At 43.8% G+C, this 19,679-nt stretch overlaps 1 protein-coding gene across 2 annotated transcripts in view; it reads right to left on the reverse strand.

The window, feature by feature from the left end:
- Positions 1 to 2,537: 2,537 nt before the first annotated feature.
- The window catches only part of IFI35 (interferon induced protein 35), a 28,413-nt gene continuing 11,271 nt past the window's right edge, over positions 2,538 to 19,679 (reverse strand). For both annotated transcript variants that reach the window (XM_033918794.1, XM_033918795.1), the window contains 7 exons: positions 19,023 to 19,181; positions 13,999 to 14,115; positions 12,080 to 12,221; positions 11,599 to 11,705; positions 8,256 to 8,442; positions 4,864 to 4,973; positions 2,538 to 3,790 (listed from right to left, as the gene is read on the reverse strand). In XM_033918794.1, the coding sequence (XP_033774685.1) occupies positions 3,572 to 3,790; positions 4,864 to 4,973; positions 8,256 to 8,442; positions 11,599 to 11,705; positions 12,080 to 12,221; positions 13,999 to 14,115; positions 19,023 to 19,181 (1,041 nt within the window). In that variant the 3' untranslated portion in view covers positions 2,538 to 3,571. The remainder of the gene's footprint in view (positions 3,791 to 4,863; positions 4,974 to 8,255; positions 8,443 to 11,598; positions 11,706 to 12,079; positions 12,222 to 13,998; positions 14,116 to 19,022; positions 19,182 to 19,679) is intronic.

Below are 19,679 nucleotides of genomic sequence, written 5' to 3' on the forward strand. Positions count from 1 at the left end.
ATTGCTGATATGCTCCGTTTAGAAGGAACAAAGGTTGCAACCACTGGTCACAATAAGTTTTAAGCTATGTTTTTTGCCATACAATTGCTCTATCAAAATTGATTTACTAGGAAACTCCATAGGCATTCTGCCACCTCCCATGTTTCCAGGGAATGAAATCGGATGCTTAGCTTTTTCTTGAAGTTTAGGCTACCATAATCAGGACCCCCTGGCAGAGTTGGTCTAGGTGTAGAGAATCGCAGGGGCAGCAGTTTTTATCTGGCCAGGAGGAGTAAAGCTACGATGTTTCATGCTATGTTCGCCTCCTGTGCCAGCCGAGGCCAGGCTGCCACTTCCAGATGGCTGAGGGAGGGGGTATAATTTGAGATGCCACTGCTACCCTGGCTCTTTTAGTGAGAGAAAGTAAGGTTGCAGGAAAGAAGGACTCGAGGTGGGACACCTCCCTCTTCTGTTTCCACCGTCAGTTTCTTTGCTATAGGACATTTCTGAAATTATGTAGCACTTAATGAGCAAAGTATCAGTCTGAGAAAGTGTAGACGTTGATTTACAATGACAGGTACACTAGTACAGGCAACGGTTGCAAAAGTGTGTGTACATGCGAGAGGTCAAATTCTGACCTTTTACCCCGAGATTTTGGGACCAAAAAAATTACCCAAAATGGGAGTTTCTGTTTATATTCTGGTCAGTGCCCTCCTGCCCATCTCCCGGACCTGTTGCAGGTCTCCGCCGGGACTGCCCTAAGACCTGGAGGTCCAGAGGTGGGCTGGGACAGGAGGGATCCCTCCTGCTTCCTGTCTCATCCAACTCTAAGAACTTTTACCTCCCCTCCCACTGCCCTGGCATACCTTTCAAATCCAGCAGGGAACTGAGGGGGATCTTCCTTCGCTGAACTCACTGCAGCCATTCAGCTAGCAGCTCTACACAGGGTAGGAGCGAAGGAAAATTGCTTCTGCCCTGATTTACCACTAGACCACCAAGGATTCAAAAGATACACTGGGGAGGTGGGAGGGAGATAAAAGTTCTTTGAGTTGGCCTGGACAGGATGCGAGAGGGATCGCTCCTGGCCCCACCTACCGCTAGACCACCAGGTCTTACGACAAGCCTGGTGGAGGCCCTCAAGGCATGGGATGGGGGACATGGGGCAGAGCTGGCAGGGAACTTGTATATTAACCCCCTGGTTTATATTTGAGTCAACCTTTTTTCCTCCTTTTTCATTGGGGGAGGGGGAGTTACCTCGGTTTATATTCAAGTATATACTTTATGTCTGTTCCTGGAAGTAAATATGGACCTTCACAGATCTGTAATATTATATAAGGTAACTGATAAGTTTTGTATTTGGGACAGAGAATCTGGTTTTTGGCCATCTCTGCCTTCCAGTGCTGTCAAACATTCATTTATTGCTACGATGATGAGTTACTGGTGTAGGGAAATGGGACTGTTTTACATTGCCCAGAGCTACTGGTTACAGCTTGGTAAGGAATGTATTCATCCGCCAAGATGGCTGCATCTTTCTGTCTGGTCTTTTCAATGCCTCTGAAAAAGGTTTATTTGACTAAATAACTTAGCCAAATACCTCTTGCCTGCACTTTTGATATTCCTAGTTCTCAGCTGGGACTATTTCTGCTTTACTCTCAGTGTTTCACTCTGTGGGTTAGTTTGGGGATATTTTTCCTTCTTTCCTGTTTGAAGGATCCTCGAGCCCCTGGTTGAGGGTTTCCAGGTCAAGATCAGGAAACCCCCCAACAACATAAAGGTCAAGCAGGGGCAGCATCTTTTCCAGCTTATGTTTCAATACCTAAAGCCCAGCAAAATCTCTCTATAATGATTTTCACAGACCCCCCCCCCCCCCACACACACACACTCCCCAAACTAGGGAATGACATGGAGACAAATTTTCCCCCCATCCCTGTAAGCTCTGTCCTCATCTGCACAAACCTCAAACATTTTCAAATCATAAATGTTCGAGGGTTAAGGCAGAGCTTACGGGAATGGGACAGCGATAAAGCTCACAGGGACGGGATGGGGAAAAATTTGTTCCAGTGCCGTTCTATACCCCAGCCACCGAGGCCAAAATATTTTTCTTAAATGTATCGATTTGCAGAGCATTTATGTTCAAAGTGGACGACAATCCAAATGTCATATGATAACATCTACAAAAAATCTCTAAGCAAAACAAGACCTCATCGCCCTCTCATCACAATAAAATTTCCAATATATAAAAAGCCTCTACCAATTGTTTAAAAACCTAAAAAAGGACCAAGAAAGGCTTTCAAAAATACTTTAGGAAGCAGGAGGAAGAATAGTCCAGACAGTGGGCCTATGGCTTGTAACAGTTCTGTCTTGTGACACAACTTGCACCCCCTCCCCCACCTTTAGAAAACCGCACAAGAGGTGTTTAGCGCCAGCCAGCGCACTGTGCCGACGCTCATAGGAATTCTATTCAGCGTGCCGGCTGGCGATTAAATCCTTGCACGTTTTTGTAAAAAAAAACAAGGGCAGGGTTAAGATCCTTCGAAGCAGTCAAACTAGGCTGAATGTACGTTTCAAAGTGTCTTATTATAGGTTCGAATTAATAAAATGATTCAAACAAACAGGAGTCAATCCATTCATCATAATGTCAATCAACATAAGTTTAAATAAACAGGCAGCCAATGAAGAGATACTTGACAAGGTGTAGTGATGTCACAGTCCTTGCCCCTCCCCCAAATCATTTTAGCAGCTACATTCTGTGTGATGCTGTTTATCTGGGCTACCTTTAAACGAGATAAAATCTGACAACGTCCTGAGGACCATCATTTCTACCTGGGCTTCTGTTTGAAGATGGGAGTCTAGCATTATGGTTCTCTGCATTTGGGGGGGGAGCAACCTTGAAGGACCTGGTTGCCACCTCACCATAAGATGCTACTTTGTTCCTGGTTCAATCTTAAAACATTTCTGCTTAAAACAGCTGCTACTACATGAATAAGACATAATAGTCCTTGTATGGTCAAGCTCCGTGGAAAAATATCAGAATAGCATCTGTATAAATAGAATATAAGATTCCAATGGGTTTCATAACCTATCCCCATGGAGCTCACAAATGCCATGAGAAAAATGGATGAGAGTGGAGAACCTCAGGGGATCCCCCTGAATTATTTTCCATCATGAAGAGGATAAGGTTCAAAAGAACCTCAGGAACCACCTAAAACAGCACCATCCACTCCAGGAGAATGTAATTGGGATAACAGTAGGAACCAAAATCAAAAACTGCTAGGTCTAATTGCATTTAACAGGAAACAAACAAAAAAGGAAATGCAGTGCCCTTCTTTTGTAAATGCAGCTGCAAGGGCCATAAATTGGAACAGGAGATCTGGTGCACCTCGAATGCTAACATCAGTGATGTGGCAAGATAGAATTGAAATTTAACTCGCACAAAACAGAAAGTGAAGTCTGAATACAGCACAGACAGCTGAACAGCAGATCTCCATCAGAGCTCTCTGTGAGAATCTCTCATGAAGATGAGCAGCTGGCTTGGGAAGGATTGTTTGTAAAATCAGGAGGCTCAAGTCAGACCAAGGCAGTCCCATCCTTTCTAGAGCCCCCCACTGGCACTGCTGTTAGAGCCAGTGTCCTCTTCAAAGAAGGCAACGGCGTGGCTCCCCACCGGCACATAAGAGAGAGCCTCCACCTCACCACCACCATTGCTGGCCTTCTGAAAGTAAATCTCCAGCAGGTCTTGCAGCGGCTCCTTGTCCATGACATCAGGGATTCCGGTTAGCAGCACACTCCTCCTACAGGTGGATGTTCTGAACTGCAGATGATGGGGGAGAGGAGAGGAAATAACAGAACTGGTGTGAGGAGGACAGTAGACGGGGCTTAAGAATGACTAAGCGCATGGCACACCTAGGGATGGTCAAACCCAGGAAGAGGGCAGCAGTAGGTTTAAAAACCTCTAGATCCGGCGCCTAGGGTCTTTGGGAACTGCGATTCTGAAAGCAGCGCCTGCGGCAGGGGCACCGACACATACACACTGCGGATAAAGAGAGATTCAAAATTCACACCAGATGCTCCTTCCCTCTCAATCCCCTGATCTCAGTGACATAGTAAGGGGGGGAAGGGCAGTCCACCCCTGCCCCGGTCTTCCTAAAGGTGCCGCACTCCTCCTCCTCCTCTGCTCACCCCTTGCCTTCCCCAGCAGAAGATTGCTGCCCGCATCGGCGCTTTCTCCGATGTCACTTCCAGGACCTGCGCCTAGAAAGGGACGTCAAAGGGCGAGCCAGCACCAATGGGGGCATGCTGCTTACACTGGAGAAGTAAGAAAGGGAAGGGAGCGCACTGGGGCCTGATCTCCCCCTCCCTCCCCCACCAAACACAACCCCACACACACACACGATCTGATTCCATAAATGGTGCCTAACTTAGGCACCCTAGCGACGCCTAACAAAATCCATACACACAACTAAATTGGTTTTTAATTGGTTGAATGGCATGCCAAGCTGTTAAACCCCAATTAAAAATTGATTTTTAAAATAAGTAATTAAGGTTGTGCCTGGATATCCACATGGTGCCTAGAATGCCCACCTGAAAAGTAGATGTGGTTACGGGCAGACATTACTAGGCATGCAAGTTAGGCACCTGGTCTAATATACTAGCGCCTACCTCAATGATACCTAGCGATGCCTAGCAATTGACTGACAGACACACAGATCGGCACCTACAAGTAAGGAACACTTAGGTACCGTATTTAGAATCAATCCCAGACCGTCTCCGAGAGACTATGTAAGCGTGTGGCTCTTAAATCTTGAGATATGTCCAAGAAACACAGACCCTAGAATGACCCCCACCCCCACATTCCAAGACCAGCATGCTCATGCAAAGATGTACCTTTAAATCTTTGATCTCCCCATCTACATAGGATGTGGCTTTCAGTAGATGGGTTTTGCCGTTTGACAGCAGAACACTGAAGGAGCCTGTCTTCACCAGCTCTGTCGCCACTGTGGAGAGACAACACAATGAATTCATAATCAAGAATCAGACAACTCTCTAACAAATGACACCAGAGTCCCCTTCCTCCCCCTAAATTTCTCAATGAGCAAGAAACCTACATTTTGTACCCAGCAGGAGATTCACCCAAGGTGGTTACCTGCAATAATCACACTTTAATCGGGTTATTTCTTGGTTAACCAGCCCTGCTACTTTTTTGTCTACTGCTTGTGAGTGATGTGAATCGGTATTGTAAGATTTCATGTTATGAATCTACTAAAGTAGTACATTTAAAACTAATCTGAAAACATATTTCTTCACTCAGTGTGTAATTAAGCTCTGGAATTCGTTGCCAGAGAATGTGATAAAAGCAGTTAGCTTAGCAGGATTAAAAAAAACAAAAAAAAGTTTGAACAAGTTCCCAAAAGAAAAGGCCATAAACCATTATTAAGATGGACTTCAGAAAATCCACTGCTTATTCCTGGGATAAGCAGCATGAAATCTTTTCTATTCTTTTGAGATCTTGCCAGATACTTGTGACCTGATTGGCCACTGCTGTAAACAGGATACTGGGCTTGATCAACCTTCAGTCTGTCCCAGTATAACAATGCTTATGTACTTATGTAAATATATATTGTAAAACTTCCTTTCACAGCCCCTCACTGGCTCAAAAATTCCCAAATTTGTTCTCTGGGATTCCCAGTGGGGTTTTTTGCTTATGACCTGGATGGGCCACTATCAGAGAGAAGATGTGCTACTAGGCGCACACAGTGCTGCACATTGTACATGTAAGAGACAGTCCCAGCTCAGAAGAGCTTACAATCTAATTATGACAGACACACAGGACAAAAGGGGTAGGGAATTAGAGGGGGAGAGGGCTGATGAGATGGAATCTGATAGGACAAAGGGGGGGGTCTGAACTTGGTGCTCAAGAAGGGAATTGGAGGAGGCTGAAGAGGTGGGAGGGGATGACAGACAGATACGTTGGCAGGGTTAGGATTTAAACGCAGCTTCAAATATGCGGGTTTTCAGTCTGGATTTGAATACCGCCAGAGACGGAGCTTGCCGTAATGAGCCAGGCAGGTTGTTTCAGGCATGCAGCGTAGCAAGGTAGAAGGGACAGAGATAAGAGCTGGCAGTAGAGAAGGGTACCTGCTGAATGGAGTTCCCAGGGGAGAGTAGAGGGAGTTGAAGCACTACACACACTTAAAATGTAGGCGTCCATCCTCAAACGTTTTCTTTTTTTTTTTTTAGAAACGTGCGTCCTAATTAGCTGGTGAGAAGGCAGTAGGACATGTACCACCGCCTACAATCAGGACACTGTGAGAAGGGGTAAAACGCGGACCTCACAGGCCTTGCGGATCTAAAACCGCACGTCCTTAAAAATCCAAGGTCCGTGCATTGACAAGTCCGCCTTCGCTTTCCCTGCAGCTCAGCTCAGGCCCCCGGCTCCCTCGCGGACCTGAACTGCATGTCACATCCTTAAAAATCCGAGGTCCGCGCCACTTTTGAGGTCCGTGCCACTTTTAGTCTCTAGCTCTGACAGAGCTCTATGACAATTTAACTCCGATGGATCCTAATGCTTTTCCCTCCCTATGCTAGGATCCTTCAGAGTTAAATTGTCATAGAGCTCTGTCAGAGCCAGAGACTAAAAGTGGCACGGACCTCAAAAGTGGTGCGGACCTCGGATTTTTAAGGACATGCGGTTTTAGATCCGCGAGGTCCGTGAAGTCTGCGTTTTACCCCTTCCCGGACGCCATTTGGAGAATCGGCCCTATAATATGCTGAATCCACCAACAAATGCATTGCTTTTTCTGATCTTATAATTTCTAGGATAACCAGTATAAAATCTGTTTTACTACTTAAAAACAGAGATACTGGGCTTGAAGGACCTTCGGTCTGTCTCAGTACGGCAATTCTTATGTGAGCCAATTATAGAACAATCAAACCATTGTGACATCATTGATGAGGTTGGCTCTTAGGCATTGGTGGAATGAGGCATTATGACATCACAATCTCAGCTCTGGAATGTTGCTACTCTTTGGGTTTCTGCCAGATACTTGGGACCTGGGTTGGCAACTGGACTTGATGAACCTTTGGTCCGTCCCAGTACGGCAATTCTTATGTTCTAATGAGAGGAGAGATACTGAGGAGCTACAGAGCGAGTACATTTGAACATCAGTAAGAGGAGTTTGAATCATATGCAGAGATGGACAGGGAGCCAGTGAAGCAACCTGAGGAGAGAAGTAATGTGCATATAATGATCCTGGTTGAATACGAGGCACACAGCAGCATTGTGAACAGACCGAAGAAGAGGAGAGATATGGCTTAGTGGAAGACCCGCAAGAAGCACATTGCAGTAATCCAGACAAGAGGTGGCTTCTGTAGCTTAAAAAAAGCTTCATACATCATATGTATGAATTCGGAAGTGAAGTACTGCCCAGGTTGCCTGGAGGGACCTGACAGGACTTCCCGTGGTGCCTGCTGGGGTTTGTCCGCCAGCACGAAGCTGCACTTTGCTGGGAACACAAACTCTCCCATTTTCTGACTCCAGCCAAAATTTCTGGCCTAGGAAACATTTTGTATGGATTCTAATCCCCCCAGAGAAGGGGTGAAGACCAAAACTCCTGTCTTCCTCCCTTCACCTGCCATGCCACATGTGGAATGATGCCCCCCCTCGGACAGGCATCCACCATAAATTTGGAATGATCCAGAACATCAGTTCCACTCTTTGTTTCAGATTTTTCTACTATAATGGAACAATGATTTGTTATTGTTGCTATCCATCATGATTATGCATGAGATAAATTTACATACAGAAGCAGTGCATGCAAATTTATTGTCGATATCCTGAAAGCCTGACTGGCTAGTTGTGCCCTGAAGACTGGGTTGAGAACCCCTTCGTTATAGGACCTCCTGTATGGCTACATCTCTGGATCGGTGGTTCCCTCCCAGTCCTGTAGGTGTTCCTATGTGGGTTTTGTCTAGACTGGTTGGAGGTCCTCAAGGGCGGGTTTGAGAATCTCTACACTGGCAAGAAAACAGGGAATGTTTTTGGACAAAGGCAGCATTTTCCTGTCTCAAGAAGTAAAATCAGTAAGTACCACACAGAAGTCGTAGTCTACACTGGAGCCACCTTACCACTAGCCAGTCTTACAGAAGACTAGTAAGCAATATCTGAGAGTTCCCCGTCTATGGTACACCAGTAAGGGCAAGGGACTCAGACGCCATAAAGACTCCGGTGAGACATGACTTAGAAATGGAAAGGGCTGGGTTTGTGTTGGCTCCCCCACCTCCATTGTCCAGAAAGGTGAGAACTGCGTTCCCCGTGTCGGGTAGGAACTCTCGTTCCTCCACCTCTCCACCGCCGTTCTTGCGCTTGGAGAAGAAGAGTTCCAGTTTGTCCAAAAGCAGGTCCGTTCTCTCAGAGGCCGGGATGTTGGAGACCAGGATCCTCCTGTTACAGAGTTTCATCTGCATCTGGAAATTGGAGGCAAAACAAGAGACTTGAAAACAGATGCAGCAAGGAAGCCCAGCCAACCCAAGAACTCTAACACTTCAGGTACTCAAAGGCAGATGCTAGAGGTCCCTGGTACAGCAGGACATCCTCCAATGCAACTTTTCATCAAAATCAACAGAAGCTTTATTCACCATTTTACTTCTGTGTGTTTTGTATCTGAATTTGGGGGGATTTACACCAATTCTCAGTAAAGAAACAAAAAAAACCAACCCAATAAAACCACTACACAAAAAAGCTATAATTTAATTTAAGACGGTATTGAAAACAATTCTGTTTGTGGAGGCTTTTAGCCGATTGGATTATAGTACTGGTTGAGATGAATTTTAGATACAAAAATTAAAACAAAACACAGCATAACGTATGTCCAATTACGATTATGTTTGTATTTTATAAACTGCTTAGGATAAATGGGTTAGACATTTCTTAAATAGATAAAATTAATTCATTAATACTCTTTTTGGAAGAGTTTAGTAATCTTTAAGAAGAATCTGCCTACTAATTTATACGGTTTGTAAGGAAACAGATTGTGATCCTCTGTCCCAAGCTCCTGAACTTTAAACTGTGCAAGGCCTAGTTTTAAAAAGAGAAGCACTACTGAAGTATCCTCAGCATTAGGGCACCGAGTTATACATTTATTTGATAAATTTGTTTAACTTCCTTAATCGTTTTTCCTCTACGTTTTCCGGCGTGCTCCTGTTGTATACAAGTACGTTACACGCTTGTCTGTTTCCTCCTACTTCATGCTCATGACCTAAGTTAGCTGCATTCATGCCGTCTCTCTCATTGTAAACCAGTGATCTCAAAGTCCCTCCTTGAGGGCCGCAATCCAGTCGGGTTTTCAGGATTTCCCCAATGAATATGCATTGAAAGCAGTGCATGCACATAGATATCATGCATATTCATTGGGGAAATCCTGAAAACCCAACTGGATTGCGGCCCTCAAGGAGGGACTTTGAGACCCCTGTTGTAAACCGTCTTGAACTGAAAGGTATGACGGGATATAAATAAAGCTATTATTATTATTATTTCCCCTCCTATGGGAAGAGCTCTAGAGGGTCCAGCAAAGACTAAAAAGATTACAAACTCCTATGGAAACACCAGGAGAAAGTAATAATCCAATGTATTAAACCAGGGGTGTCAAAGTCCCTCCTTGAGGGCTGCAATCCAGTCGGGTTTTCAGGATTTCCCCAATGAATATTCATGAGATCTATTTGCATGCACTGCTTTCATTGTATGCTAATAGATCTCATGCATATTCATTGGGGAAATCCTAAAAACCCGACTGGATTGCGGCCCTCGAGGAGGGACTTTGACACCCCTGTATTAAACCATCTACAACGTAGTAAATCAGTGGTTCTTAAACCTGTCCTGGGGGACCCCCCAGCCTGTCAGGTTTCTGAAGATATCCCTAATGAATATGCATGAGCAAAATTTGCATGCCTGTCACATACTTTATAGGCAGATCTCACTCATGCATATTCATTAGGGATATCTTCAAAAACCGACTGGCTGGGGGTCCCCCAGGACAGGTTTAAGAACCAGTGCCCTTGAGGGGCTGATATTGAGCCAGTGATCGTGTTTTGCTGACTGCCACCAGTATTATGCAGTGTACGTACAATGACTACTTTAAAATCAATAAAAGCCCTCTACGAATACATAATTCTAGCTCAATCTTAACTATTGTAGCCTTTCGTATCCCCCTAAACTATTAAACCTCCCCTTTTACTAAGTCGCGCTAGGCCTTTTTTTAATCACCAGCTGCAGTGATATTAGCACCGATGCTCCACATAAAAAAAAGCCAATGTTGCTTCCTAAAAAGGGGGGATAGTCCTTTGTTTTCCTCTAAACTTAAACCCTCCCCCTTTTCACAAAGTCACACTAGCCAGCTGCCGTGCGACAAAATCTCTATGAGCTTTGGGGCAATTACTGCAGCAGCAGCCGCTAGCATGGCTTTGTAAAAAGGGAGAGGGGGAGGAATTTCCTGACCCCCCTCTTCCCCTATATAAGGAATAACCTCTGTTTTTAAAGCTTTCCTGGATGCTTTGTATTGTCTAATCTTATGTTCCATTATTTTTCTTTAAAGAATTGGGAAGGTGGAAAAGCTTCGCCTTTGCGGCAGTACAATTCAATTTGTTCTGCATCACACGTTGGCCAGCAGAATGACGCCATTTCACTTTCCCATCCTCAGTACTTCATAACAGCGAACCAGCCGGAAGAATCACTTTTAGTGCACAAACTTCTTCCAAATGTGCTTCAGTTGTTGAATCTACCTGGAGCTTTGAAGGATAACCAAAGGAAAGATTATTGTGTCGGAAAATGTGCCTTCTTGCAAAGAAATGCATTTTGCAATATTGGACTTCTGCAGAATCTCCCAGCTACTGGCGGTGGAGGAATCGGTTTCAGGACTTAGCAGTTTTGGACGGTAAGGATGCTGGACATTCTTTGACATGTTAAGAAGCATTTTCCTCTGGTCTGCGACTCATATATATATATATATATAATCTTTAAGCCCCAAAGGCAGTGTCTCTCAAACTATTTTTTAGCTCCGGTACACTAAACGGAGCAAAGGTTTTTCACGGCACATTACAGTTGAAGTGATAAAATTGCAAAACCAACAAAAAAATTTAATTGTCTGGGCGGCTCTATCCTTACGCGCGCAGACGCTCATAACATTGACAGAGTCTTGCGTACACAACGTATACATCATCTATTCTAGTGTACACTTATGAAGAGAATTTTCTTGGGGCACACCCAGAATCTCTTCAGGGCACACCATTGTACCACAGCACACAGTTTGAGAGGCACAGTCCAAAGGGTAGAGCTTAATCTTGAACTCACTGTGAACTGATGCCTGAATTATGCATTTGTTATTTCAGAGTATCACTGCTCCTTTGGGATGGCGGAGGGGGGGCGGGGGTGGAATAAGGTACTGTTATTAGAGGGCTAAAAAAGAGTCAAGGTCCTCTTTTGGTTTATCTTTAGGGGATAGGTTTGGGATTTTGTGATTACATACGCCAGTTGGTGATGCAAGTTTGTTATATATTTTTGTAAAAAATTTAATTAAAATAACACTACAAAATCCTTCCAAAAATCTCATTCTGGTTGGGCAAACATACCTCTATAGCCGAGGGCATGAGCAAATGCACAGGCCAGGCCTTCACCCGTAGGTGACACTCTTCCAGTGGAACATCATGGTCTCTCATCTCGATGATATTCTGAGCCACTTAAAGAGAGGCAGAAATGGACGAGACATTAACTCAGTAAAGGAAGTCGCTAACTCCTGCCACCTAGATTTCCATACCAAAATTCTGGCGTGCTTCTAAGATGCACACTCAGATTAATTGACAAACAACCAATTATTGACATTAATCAGCACCCATTAAAACTTGTGCTGGCTGCATGATATTCTATAAAGCATGGCATGTAACTCAAAAGGGAATGTGTACTGGAACAGAACATATGCAAGTAAGGCTAGACTCAAATAGGGCACTGGTCTTTGACTTAAGGGCTGCCGCATGAGCAGACTGCTGGGCACGATGGACCACTGGTCTGACCCAGCAGCGGCAAATCTTATGTTCTTAAGCCTGCATTTCTTACCCTCTGCCTCATCAAATGTGATCAGTGCACATCCCCCGGAAATCGGGAGCTGAATCCTGGGTTTGACAGTGATGCCGTCTGGAAGCTCCGCGTCTTGAATGTGCCCCTTGAAAACCATTCGTCTCTCAGGTCTGCAAGAGATCTGAAAACCGGTGTTTATGATCAGTATCTGAAGTCACCCACACTGATTCCTCCATCATAAACTTCCATATTCCCATGGAAGGGCGGTGGGTGCATGGAGCAGTCTTACTGCTGAAGAGATATCATCCTTGGAGCACCGCTTCTCATCCCAGCCCAGGACACACCCAACCAATCTGCTTTTCAGAATATGCATGAGAACATTCTACACACAATAGAGGGAGTGAAACATAGAAACATGATGGCAGATAAAGGCCATATGACCCATCTAGTCTGCCCATCCGCAGTAACTATTATCTCATTCTCTCTCCAAAAGATCCCACGTACCTATCCCAGGCCCTTTTGAATTCAGACACAGTCTCTGTCCCAGCTCTTCTGGGAGATTGTTCCATACAACTACCACCCTTTCTGTAAAAAAGGATTTTCTCAGATTACTCCGGAGCCTATCACCTCTTAACTTCATCCTATGCCCTCCCATTGCAGAGTTTCCTTTCAAATTAAAGAGACTCGACTCATGCACATTTACATTATGTAGGTTTTTAAACGTCTCTATCATATCTCCCTTCTCCCGCCTTTCCTCCAAAGTATACAGATTGAGATCATTAAGTCTGTCCCCATACGCCTTATGATGAAGACCACGTACCATTTTAGTAGCCTGCATGCATATTGGAAAAATCATCCCATGATGCATATTCATCAAGGATCTCCTAAAAGCCCGACCAGTTGGGTGTGTTCTGAACTGGGTAGAGATCCCTCGTATTGGAGGAAAAATCTCCTGTATGGTAACATCTGTGGATCAGTGGTTCCCATTCCAATCCTGAAAGTGTTCCTGCCCAATCTAGATCCATATAATGAACATGCATGACAAATATGTACTCACTGGAGATCCAGTATATGCAAAACTCTCTCTTGCGTGTCCATTGGATATCCTGAAAACCCAAAAATCTGTGGAGTCCCTAGGAAGCCTGAGTTAACCACTAGACAGATACTGTAGTTACTTAGCACAGCAACCTCTGGGGGCGCTAAAGAGCAGTTTCAGAACCCATTTACAGTACTTAAATTATTTTGGAAAAGGAGATGTTGGGTGATCACGGTTGTTTTAAGTTTCAAATCTCAGGGGTCTAGAGGCCTTAAAGTTTATTGTGTGTGTGTGTGGGGGGGGGGGGGTGGCAGGGAGTACAAGACTAAAGGTTTGCCAGGGACACCTATTTCTCTTGCATCTTTCCTGCCTTGACCAGTCAGGATTTCAGGATTACCATATTTAATATGCTTGAGATTGAGTCTCAAATATATGACATTCTTTCTATGAAAGTTTCCCTGATTGGCTAAGTGTGCCTCTGGGAAAGGACCAGAAGTGCTGCTCTAGAGATTCCCTATGGATAGGGTTATCATATGGCTCCAGAAAAAGGAGGACGGATTGAGACATCTGGGCTTAACTTCTATTGAAAGCAATGGAAGTAAAACCCGGATGTCTCAATCTGTCCTCCTTTTTCTGGAGCCATATGGTAACCCTATCTATGGATTCATATCATTGGAGATAGAGCCAGTTCTGAACTTGTACAGTTACGCCCAAATATTTCTTAGGTCACTGCAGAAATAGGCATCACAACCTGCAGTTCAGTTCTTTGCAGGGGTGTCCGAATGCTGCTTTCATTTTATTTTTGAGTTCGTTTTACATCTACTAATCAAATCGGTATGTACTGCAAAACAGAGAACTAGCCTTCACTTCTGGGTTGTAAAATCTTGCTCCTCCCTATCCCAGGGCCCTTTTCCTCCTTTACCTTCCTCTCTTCCTCCAGCACTCTCTTTCTTTCTGCTGCCTCTTGCAGCTGTGCCTCTAGATCTTGCTTCATCTTCTGCAGTTTTGCAGTTTCATCCTCTGCTTCGTCCAACATAACCTGTAACCAAAAACAGGATAGATGTTGGCCCATTGGGGACATACCTTGTATGGGATATGGATGCAGAGCTGCCAGATGACTGAATATTTGGTGTTTTCGTTTAACCTGATGACATCCTTTTGCTCCTTTCTGCTTCCAGTTCAGTTAGAATAGCATCTAAGCCTTCAATTTGTTACTATCTGAGGATTTTGTTTCTCTTTTTTTTTTTTTTTTTTAATATTCCACACCCCAACATACTGTCAATCATTGCAGCAATGGTCCAGAGCTGGAACCCTGCAACCATGGGGCCCAACTGTGGCCACTAGGCGTCAGTGGTGAGAATGAAAGTGACAAACCTTAGAACACAAAGAAACCCCCCCCCCAAAAAAAAGCCCCAGGGAAACCTAAGAGGATGCAGCAAAACCAAGAAACAGGCATGTTCCTATTTTGTGCATGTTGGCTGCTGCAGCTGTTTGAGAAGTCTGAAGTTCTATATTACTCCTGGAGGAATACTATGCAAAAAAAAAAAAAAAAGTCATAATTCTGTGCACAAACCCCCTCCTTTACAAAGCCACTAGTATTTTTAGCACTGGTTGCCTTGGAAACAATTCTGACGCTCATAGAATTTCTATGAGTTTCAGAGCTATTACCGCGGCGGTTGGCGCTAAAAACTCTAGTGCGGCTTTGTTAAGGAGGAAAATGTTGCAAAATTATGCAAATTTGTCAATCTAAACAATGTTTTTGCTAATTATTATCCATATTCCATTTAATACGCTCAAAATAAAATGGGGTTTTTTGTCTAGACATTTTATTTTTCCATCATGTTGATTCCAGTTTTTCTTTTCTGCTTTCCTGTCTGCTAATTTTCTTTCAAGCAGCTGCTGTCCATTTGTCTTTTCTCCTCTCTTCTATCAATTCCCTCACTATACCTGCTTCTGACATATTTTAGCATCCCTTTTTCTTCCATTCCCCATCTAATTTTTTCCTCAGCCCTCCATATCCTTTCATCTTCAACCTATTCCCCATTATCACAGTTCTACACTCTGTAATCACTATCATCTCATCCATTTCCTTGTCACCTCTTCCCTCCTGGCCTCTTTCACAGGGTCCCACCATTCTTCTAGCCCAGCATCTGCTCCCCCTTTCTTCCTTCTCCATCCTTGTAGCCTGTCCCTTCTCTCTTGACCTCACCCTCCATGGTCCAGCATTTCTCTCGCTATCTTCCCTCTTTCCAATTGTCCAGCATCTCTCCATCACTCCCTTCTGTTCCTGGATTCAATGTCTCTCTCCTTCTCCCCTCTCCTTCTCTTTCAAGAGTACTATATGCACACCACACAAATGTTTTCCAGGATGTCATATTACCTTTCAACCTAAGTGACAAGCTTGCCCAGAGGTTTAGGTGTGCAGTACCATGCAGAGGACCTGGGTTTAATTCCCAGCTCAGGTCTTTGCTCCCCCAGTTAAGCCAGGGCTAGACGTGCTGTGACAGCAGCTCTCCCAGGCTTTGGAAGGAAGGGGGGTAGTCTTTGTAATTATACAGCGCTAATACCTGTTGGTTGAATTTAGGGCCCACAACTGCAGAGTTCTGTAAGGTAGCCCATAGCAAAGGACGGTCAATTTAATTACTGGTCCAAAGTAAGTTGGTAAGATATGATGTGTGGGGGGGGGGGGGGGTAGGGGGAATCCCTATTTAGTAATGAAGGAATACTCATAGCCCTGGAACTTTTTGAGCTGGAAATTTCCTGGTTTAAAAAAACGACCTGGGATGTGCAACTGGTGTTAGACATGCAAAAACTTGGGAGGAGACCCCAAAGCTCACCTTCAGGTTAAGTCTCCTTTAGATTGAGGCAGCCTTTGTGCCTGCTGTGGCATAGGAGCCCAGAACAACTCTTCTGGATGCCATCCTCTAAAGCCAGCCCTGCTGGAGTGTCATTTGTCCAAATTCAGTCCTTGAGGGCTGTAAACCAACCAGATTCTCAGGAGTGCACTAATGAATATACATAAGAGAGATTTGCATAACATGAAGTAGGGAGCATACAAATTGCTCTCATGCACATTAAGAACATAAGAATAGCCAATGGTCCATCAAGCCCAATAAGCCCGTTCTCACGGTGGCCAATCCAGGTCACTAGTACCTGGCAAAAACCCAAAGAGAAACAACATTCCATGCTACCAATCCAGGGCAAGCAGTGGCTTCCTCCATGTCAGTCTCATTAACAGGAATTTCCTCCAGGAAATTGTCCAAATCTTTCTTAAAACCAGTTATGCGATCCACTCTTACCACAACTTCTGGCAACACGTTCCAAAGTTTAACTATTCTCTGAGTGAAAAAATATTTACTCCTATTGGTTTTAAATGTATTTCCTTGTAACTTCATCGAGTGTCCCCCTAGTCTTTGTAATTTTTGACGGAGTGAAAAATCATTCCACTTGTACCGGTTCTACTCCACTCAGGATTTTGTAGACTTCAATCCTATCTCCCCTCAGCCGTCTCTTTTCCAAGCTGAAGGGCCCTAACCATTTTAGTCTTTCCTCATACGAGAGGAGTTCCATCCCCTTTACCATCTTGGTCACTCTTCTTTAAACCTTTTCTAGTGCCACTATCCCCCTCTTTTACAAAACTGCGATAGTAGTTTCTAGCGCGGGGAGCTGCACTGAATGGCTCACACTGCTCCCGACACTCATAGGAACTCAAAGAGCGTCGGGAGCAATGCGGGCCATTCAGCGTGGCTCCCTGCGCTAGAAACTGCTATCGCAGTTTCGTAAAAGGAGGCCTATATCTTTCTTGAGATAAGGAAACCAGAATTGAACGCAATACTCCAGATGAGGTTGCACCATGGAGCGATACAGGGGCATTATAACATTCTTAGTCTTGTTAACCATCCCTTTTGCATCCTGTTTGCTTTTTTGGCCGCCGCTGCACATTGGGCAAAAGGTTTCATCATATTGTCTATGTTGATACCCAGATCCTTTCTTGGGTGCTAACCCCCAAGGTGGACCCTAGCATCCGGTAAATGTGATTCAGGTTATTCTTCCCAATGTGCATCACTTTGCATTTGTCCACATTAAATTTCGTCTGTGACTTGGACACCCAGTCTTCCAATTACCTAAGGTCCGCCTGCAATTTTACATAATCTGCATGCATTTTAACAACTTTGAACAGTTTAGTGTCATCTGAAAATTTAATCACCTCACTCATCATTTCAATTTCCAGATCATTTATAAATAAGTTAAATAGCACCAGTCCCAGTACAGACCCCTGAGGCACTCCACTCCCTGCGGCACGCCCTCCATTGAGAAAAATTACCATTTAACCCTACCCTGTTTTTATCCAATAACCAATTCCTAATCCACAACTGAACTTTGCCTCCTATCCCATGACTCTTTAATTTTCTCAGGAGCCTCTCATAAGGAACTTTATCAAAAGCTTTCCGAGATACCATACAGCAGGGGCATTTTAAGAAATTTAGGGATGTTTGGGAGCCATTAACAAAATATTGTACAGAATGAATATTATTATCTCCCTTTGTTCATACACGTCCAGGGTGGGGAGGGGGGGGAGGGAATATTTTATGATTTATTATGCTTAAGTACAATTGTTAGATATAAGGGGGGAGGGATATTTGATGCGAGTTAAACTTTGATGGTAAATTAAGTGATGTTAAAAGTATAAAATGATTGTATCTTAGGTTACACTTGTTGAAAGTTTTAAAAATGAATAAAGATTAAAAAAAAAAAAAAAAGCTTTCTGAGATACACTACATTAACTGGCTCACCTTCTTCCTCGACTGAACCCATGCTGACTTTGTCTCATTAATTCATGTTTGTCTATGTGTTCCACAATTTTATTTTTTATCATTGTTTCCACCATTTTGCCCAGCACTGAAGTGAAGCTTACCAGTTTGTAATTTCCCAGATCTCCCCTGGAGCCCTTTATAAAAATCGGCGTAACATTGGCCACCCTCCAATCTTCAGGTACTACAGATGATTTTAGCAACAGGTTACAGATCACTAACAGCAGGTCAGCAATTTCATGTTTGAGTTCTTTTAGTACCCTGGGATGTATACCATCCGGTCCAGGTGATTTATCACTTTTTAACTTGTCAATTTGGCTTAGTACATCTTCCAGATTCACAGAGATTTCTTTCAGTTCTTCCACATCATCACCCTTGAAAACCATTTCCGATTCAGGTATATCTCTTACATCTTCTTCCGTAAAGACTGAAGCAAAGAATTCATTCAATTTTTTCACTTTGGCCTTGTTCTCCCTGAGCGCCTCTTTTGCTCCTTCATCATCCAACGGTCCCCACAGATTCCCTCACAGGTTTTCTGCTTCTGATGTACTTAAAAAAAATTTGTTATGAGTTTTTGCCTCTTTTGCAAGTTTCTCTTCATATTCTTTCTTAGCTGTCTTTATCAATGCTTTGCATCTAGCTTGCCAGTGCTTGTGCCTCTTCTTATTTTCTTCATTCAGATCCTTTTTCCATTCTTTAAAGGATTTTTTTGGCTCTAATAACCTCTTTCACATCACCTTTTAACCATGCTGGCTCTAGTTGCCTCTTCTTTCCAGCTTTGCTGATACGTGGAATACATCTGGTCTGGGCTTCCACAATGGCATTTTTAAATAACATCCATGCCTGGTTTATAGTCCTAACCTTTGCAACTGATCCTTTTAGCTTTTTTTTTAACCATTTTCCTCATTTTATCATAGTTGCCCTTTTGAAAATTAAATGCCTCTACATTAGGGACATCCTGAAAATCTGGCCTTTTCAGCTCTTGAGGACAGATATTGGATAGGCTTGATAAGTTATAATGAACTCTGCAAACAGACATGGCTTGTTTAAAAAGAGGAAAATAAAAGCAGGGATACCACTGGGTGGATACTGTCCTAAAGAGCTCAGCTTTGCCCTGAAGGAGAAGGAAACAGACCTGGTGAGTCAGTTCCAGGTTCTCATTTTCCTGCCTGTCTCCTTCAATTCTCATCGTCAGCCGGCACGCGCGATCCTTCAGCTCTTTCGTTGCTTTTTCTGCCTCCATTCTAGCGTTCTCCAGCTCACTTTTATCTTTTTGAAACTCTTCATATTTGGCCTAGGGGAAGAGAATAAAATGTCAGTGGACACAACCTATTGAGACACGTTTAATGACAGAATTTGAAACCCAGAGAGCCTGTGGCTTTTAGTTATAAGACTGAGATATTTTTAGCTGATTTGGCAGGTGGCTTTCAGCCATCACAGTCAGTCTTAAACTTCAATCTGGGAAGTAGTATATGCAAATCAATCTTATGCATATTTATTGTGGATATTCTGATAATGTCACTGGCAAGGGGGTAATCCAGGACTGACTTGAGAAACACTGTTCTAATATGCATAACTGTCATGCATTTCAGTGTGGATATGCTGACACTGTACCCTCCCTCCTCCACTCCGCTATACATGTCAGGGGCAGGCTGATGCAGCCCTAGCTTTATCGGCATTGCATGCTGGGACTTGTAATTTTAATTTCCCTAAAAAAGGAGAAAACCCAGCATTGACTCATCACTTCTAGCCAGAGGAAGGGGTCATGGATTTAATATACCACTTTTTCTGT

Source organism: Geotrypetes seraphini, chromosome 13 (assembly GCF_902459505.1).
Source record: "Geotrypetes seraphini chromosome 13, aGeoSer1.1, whole genome shotgun sequence".
NCBI classification, from domain to species: domain Eukaryota; kingdom Metazoa; phylum Chordata; class Amphibia; order Gymnophiona; family Dermophiidae; genus Geotrypetes; species Geotrypetes seraphini.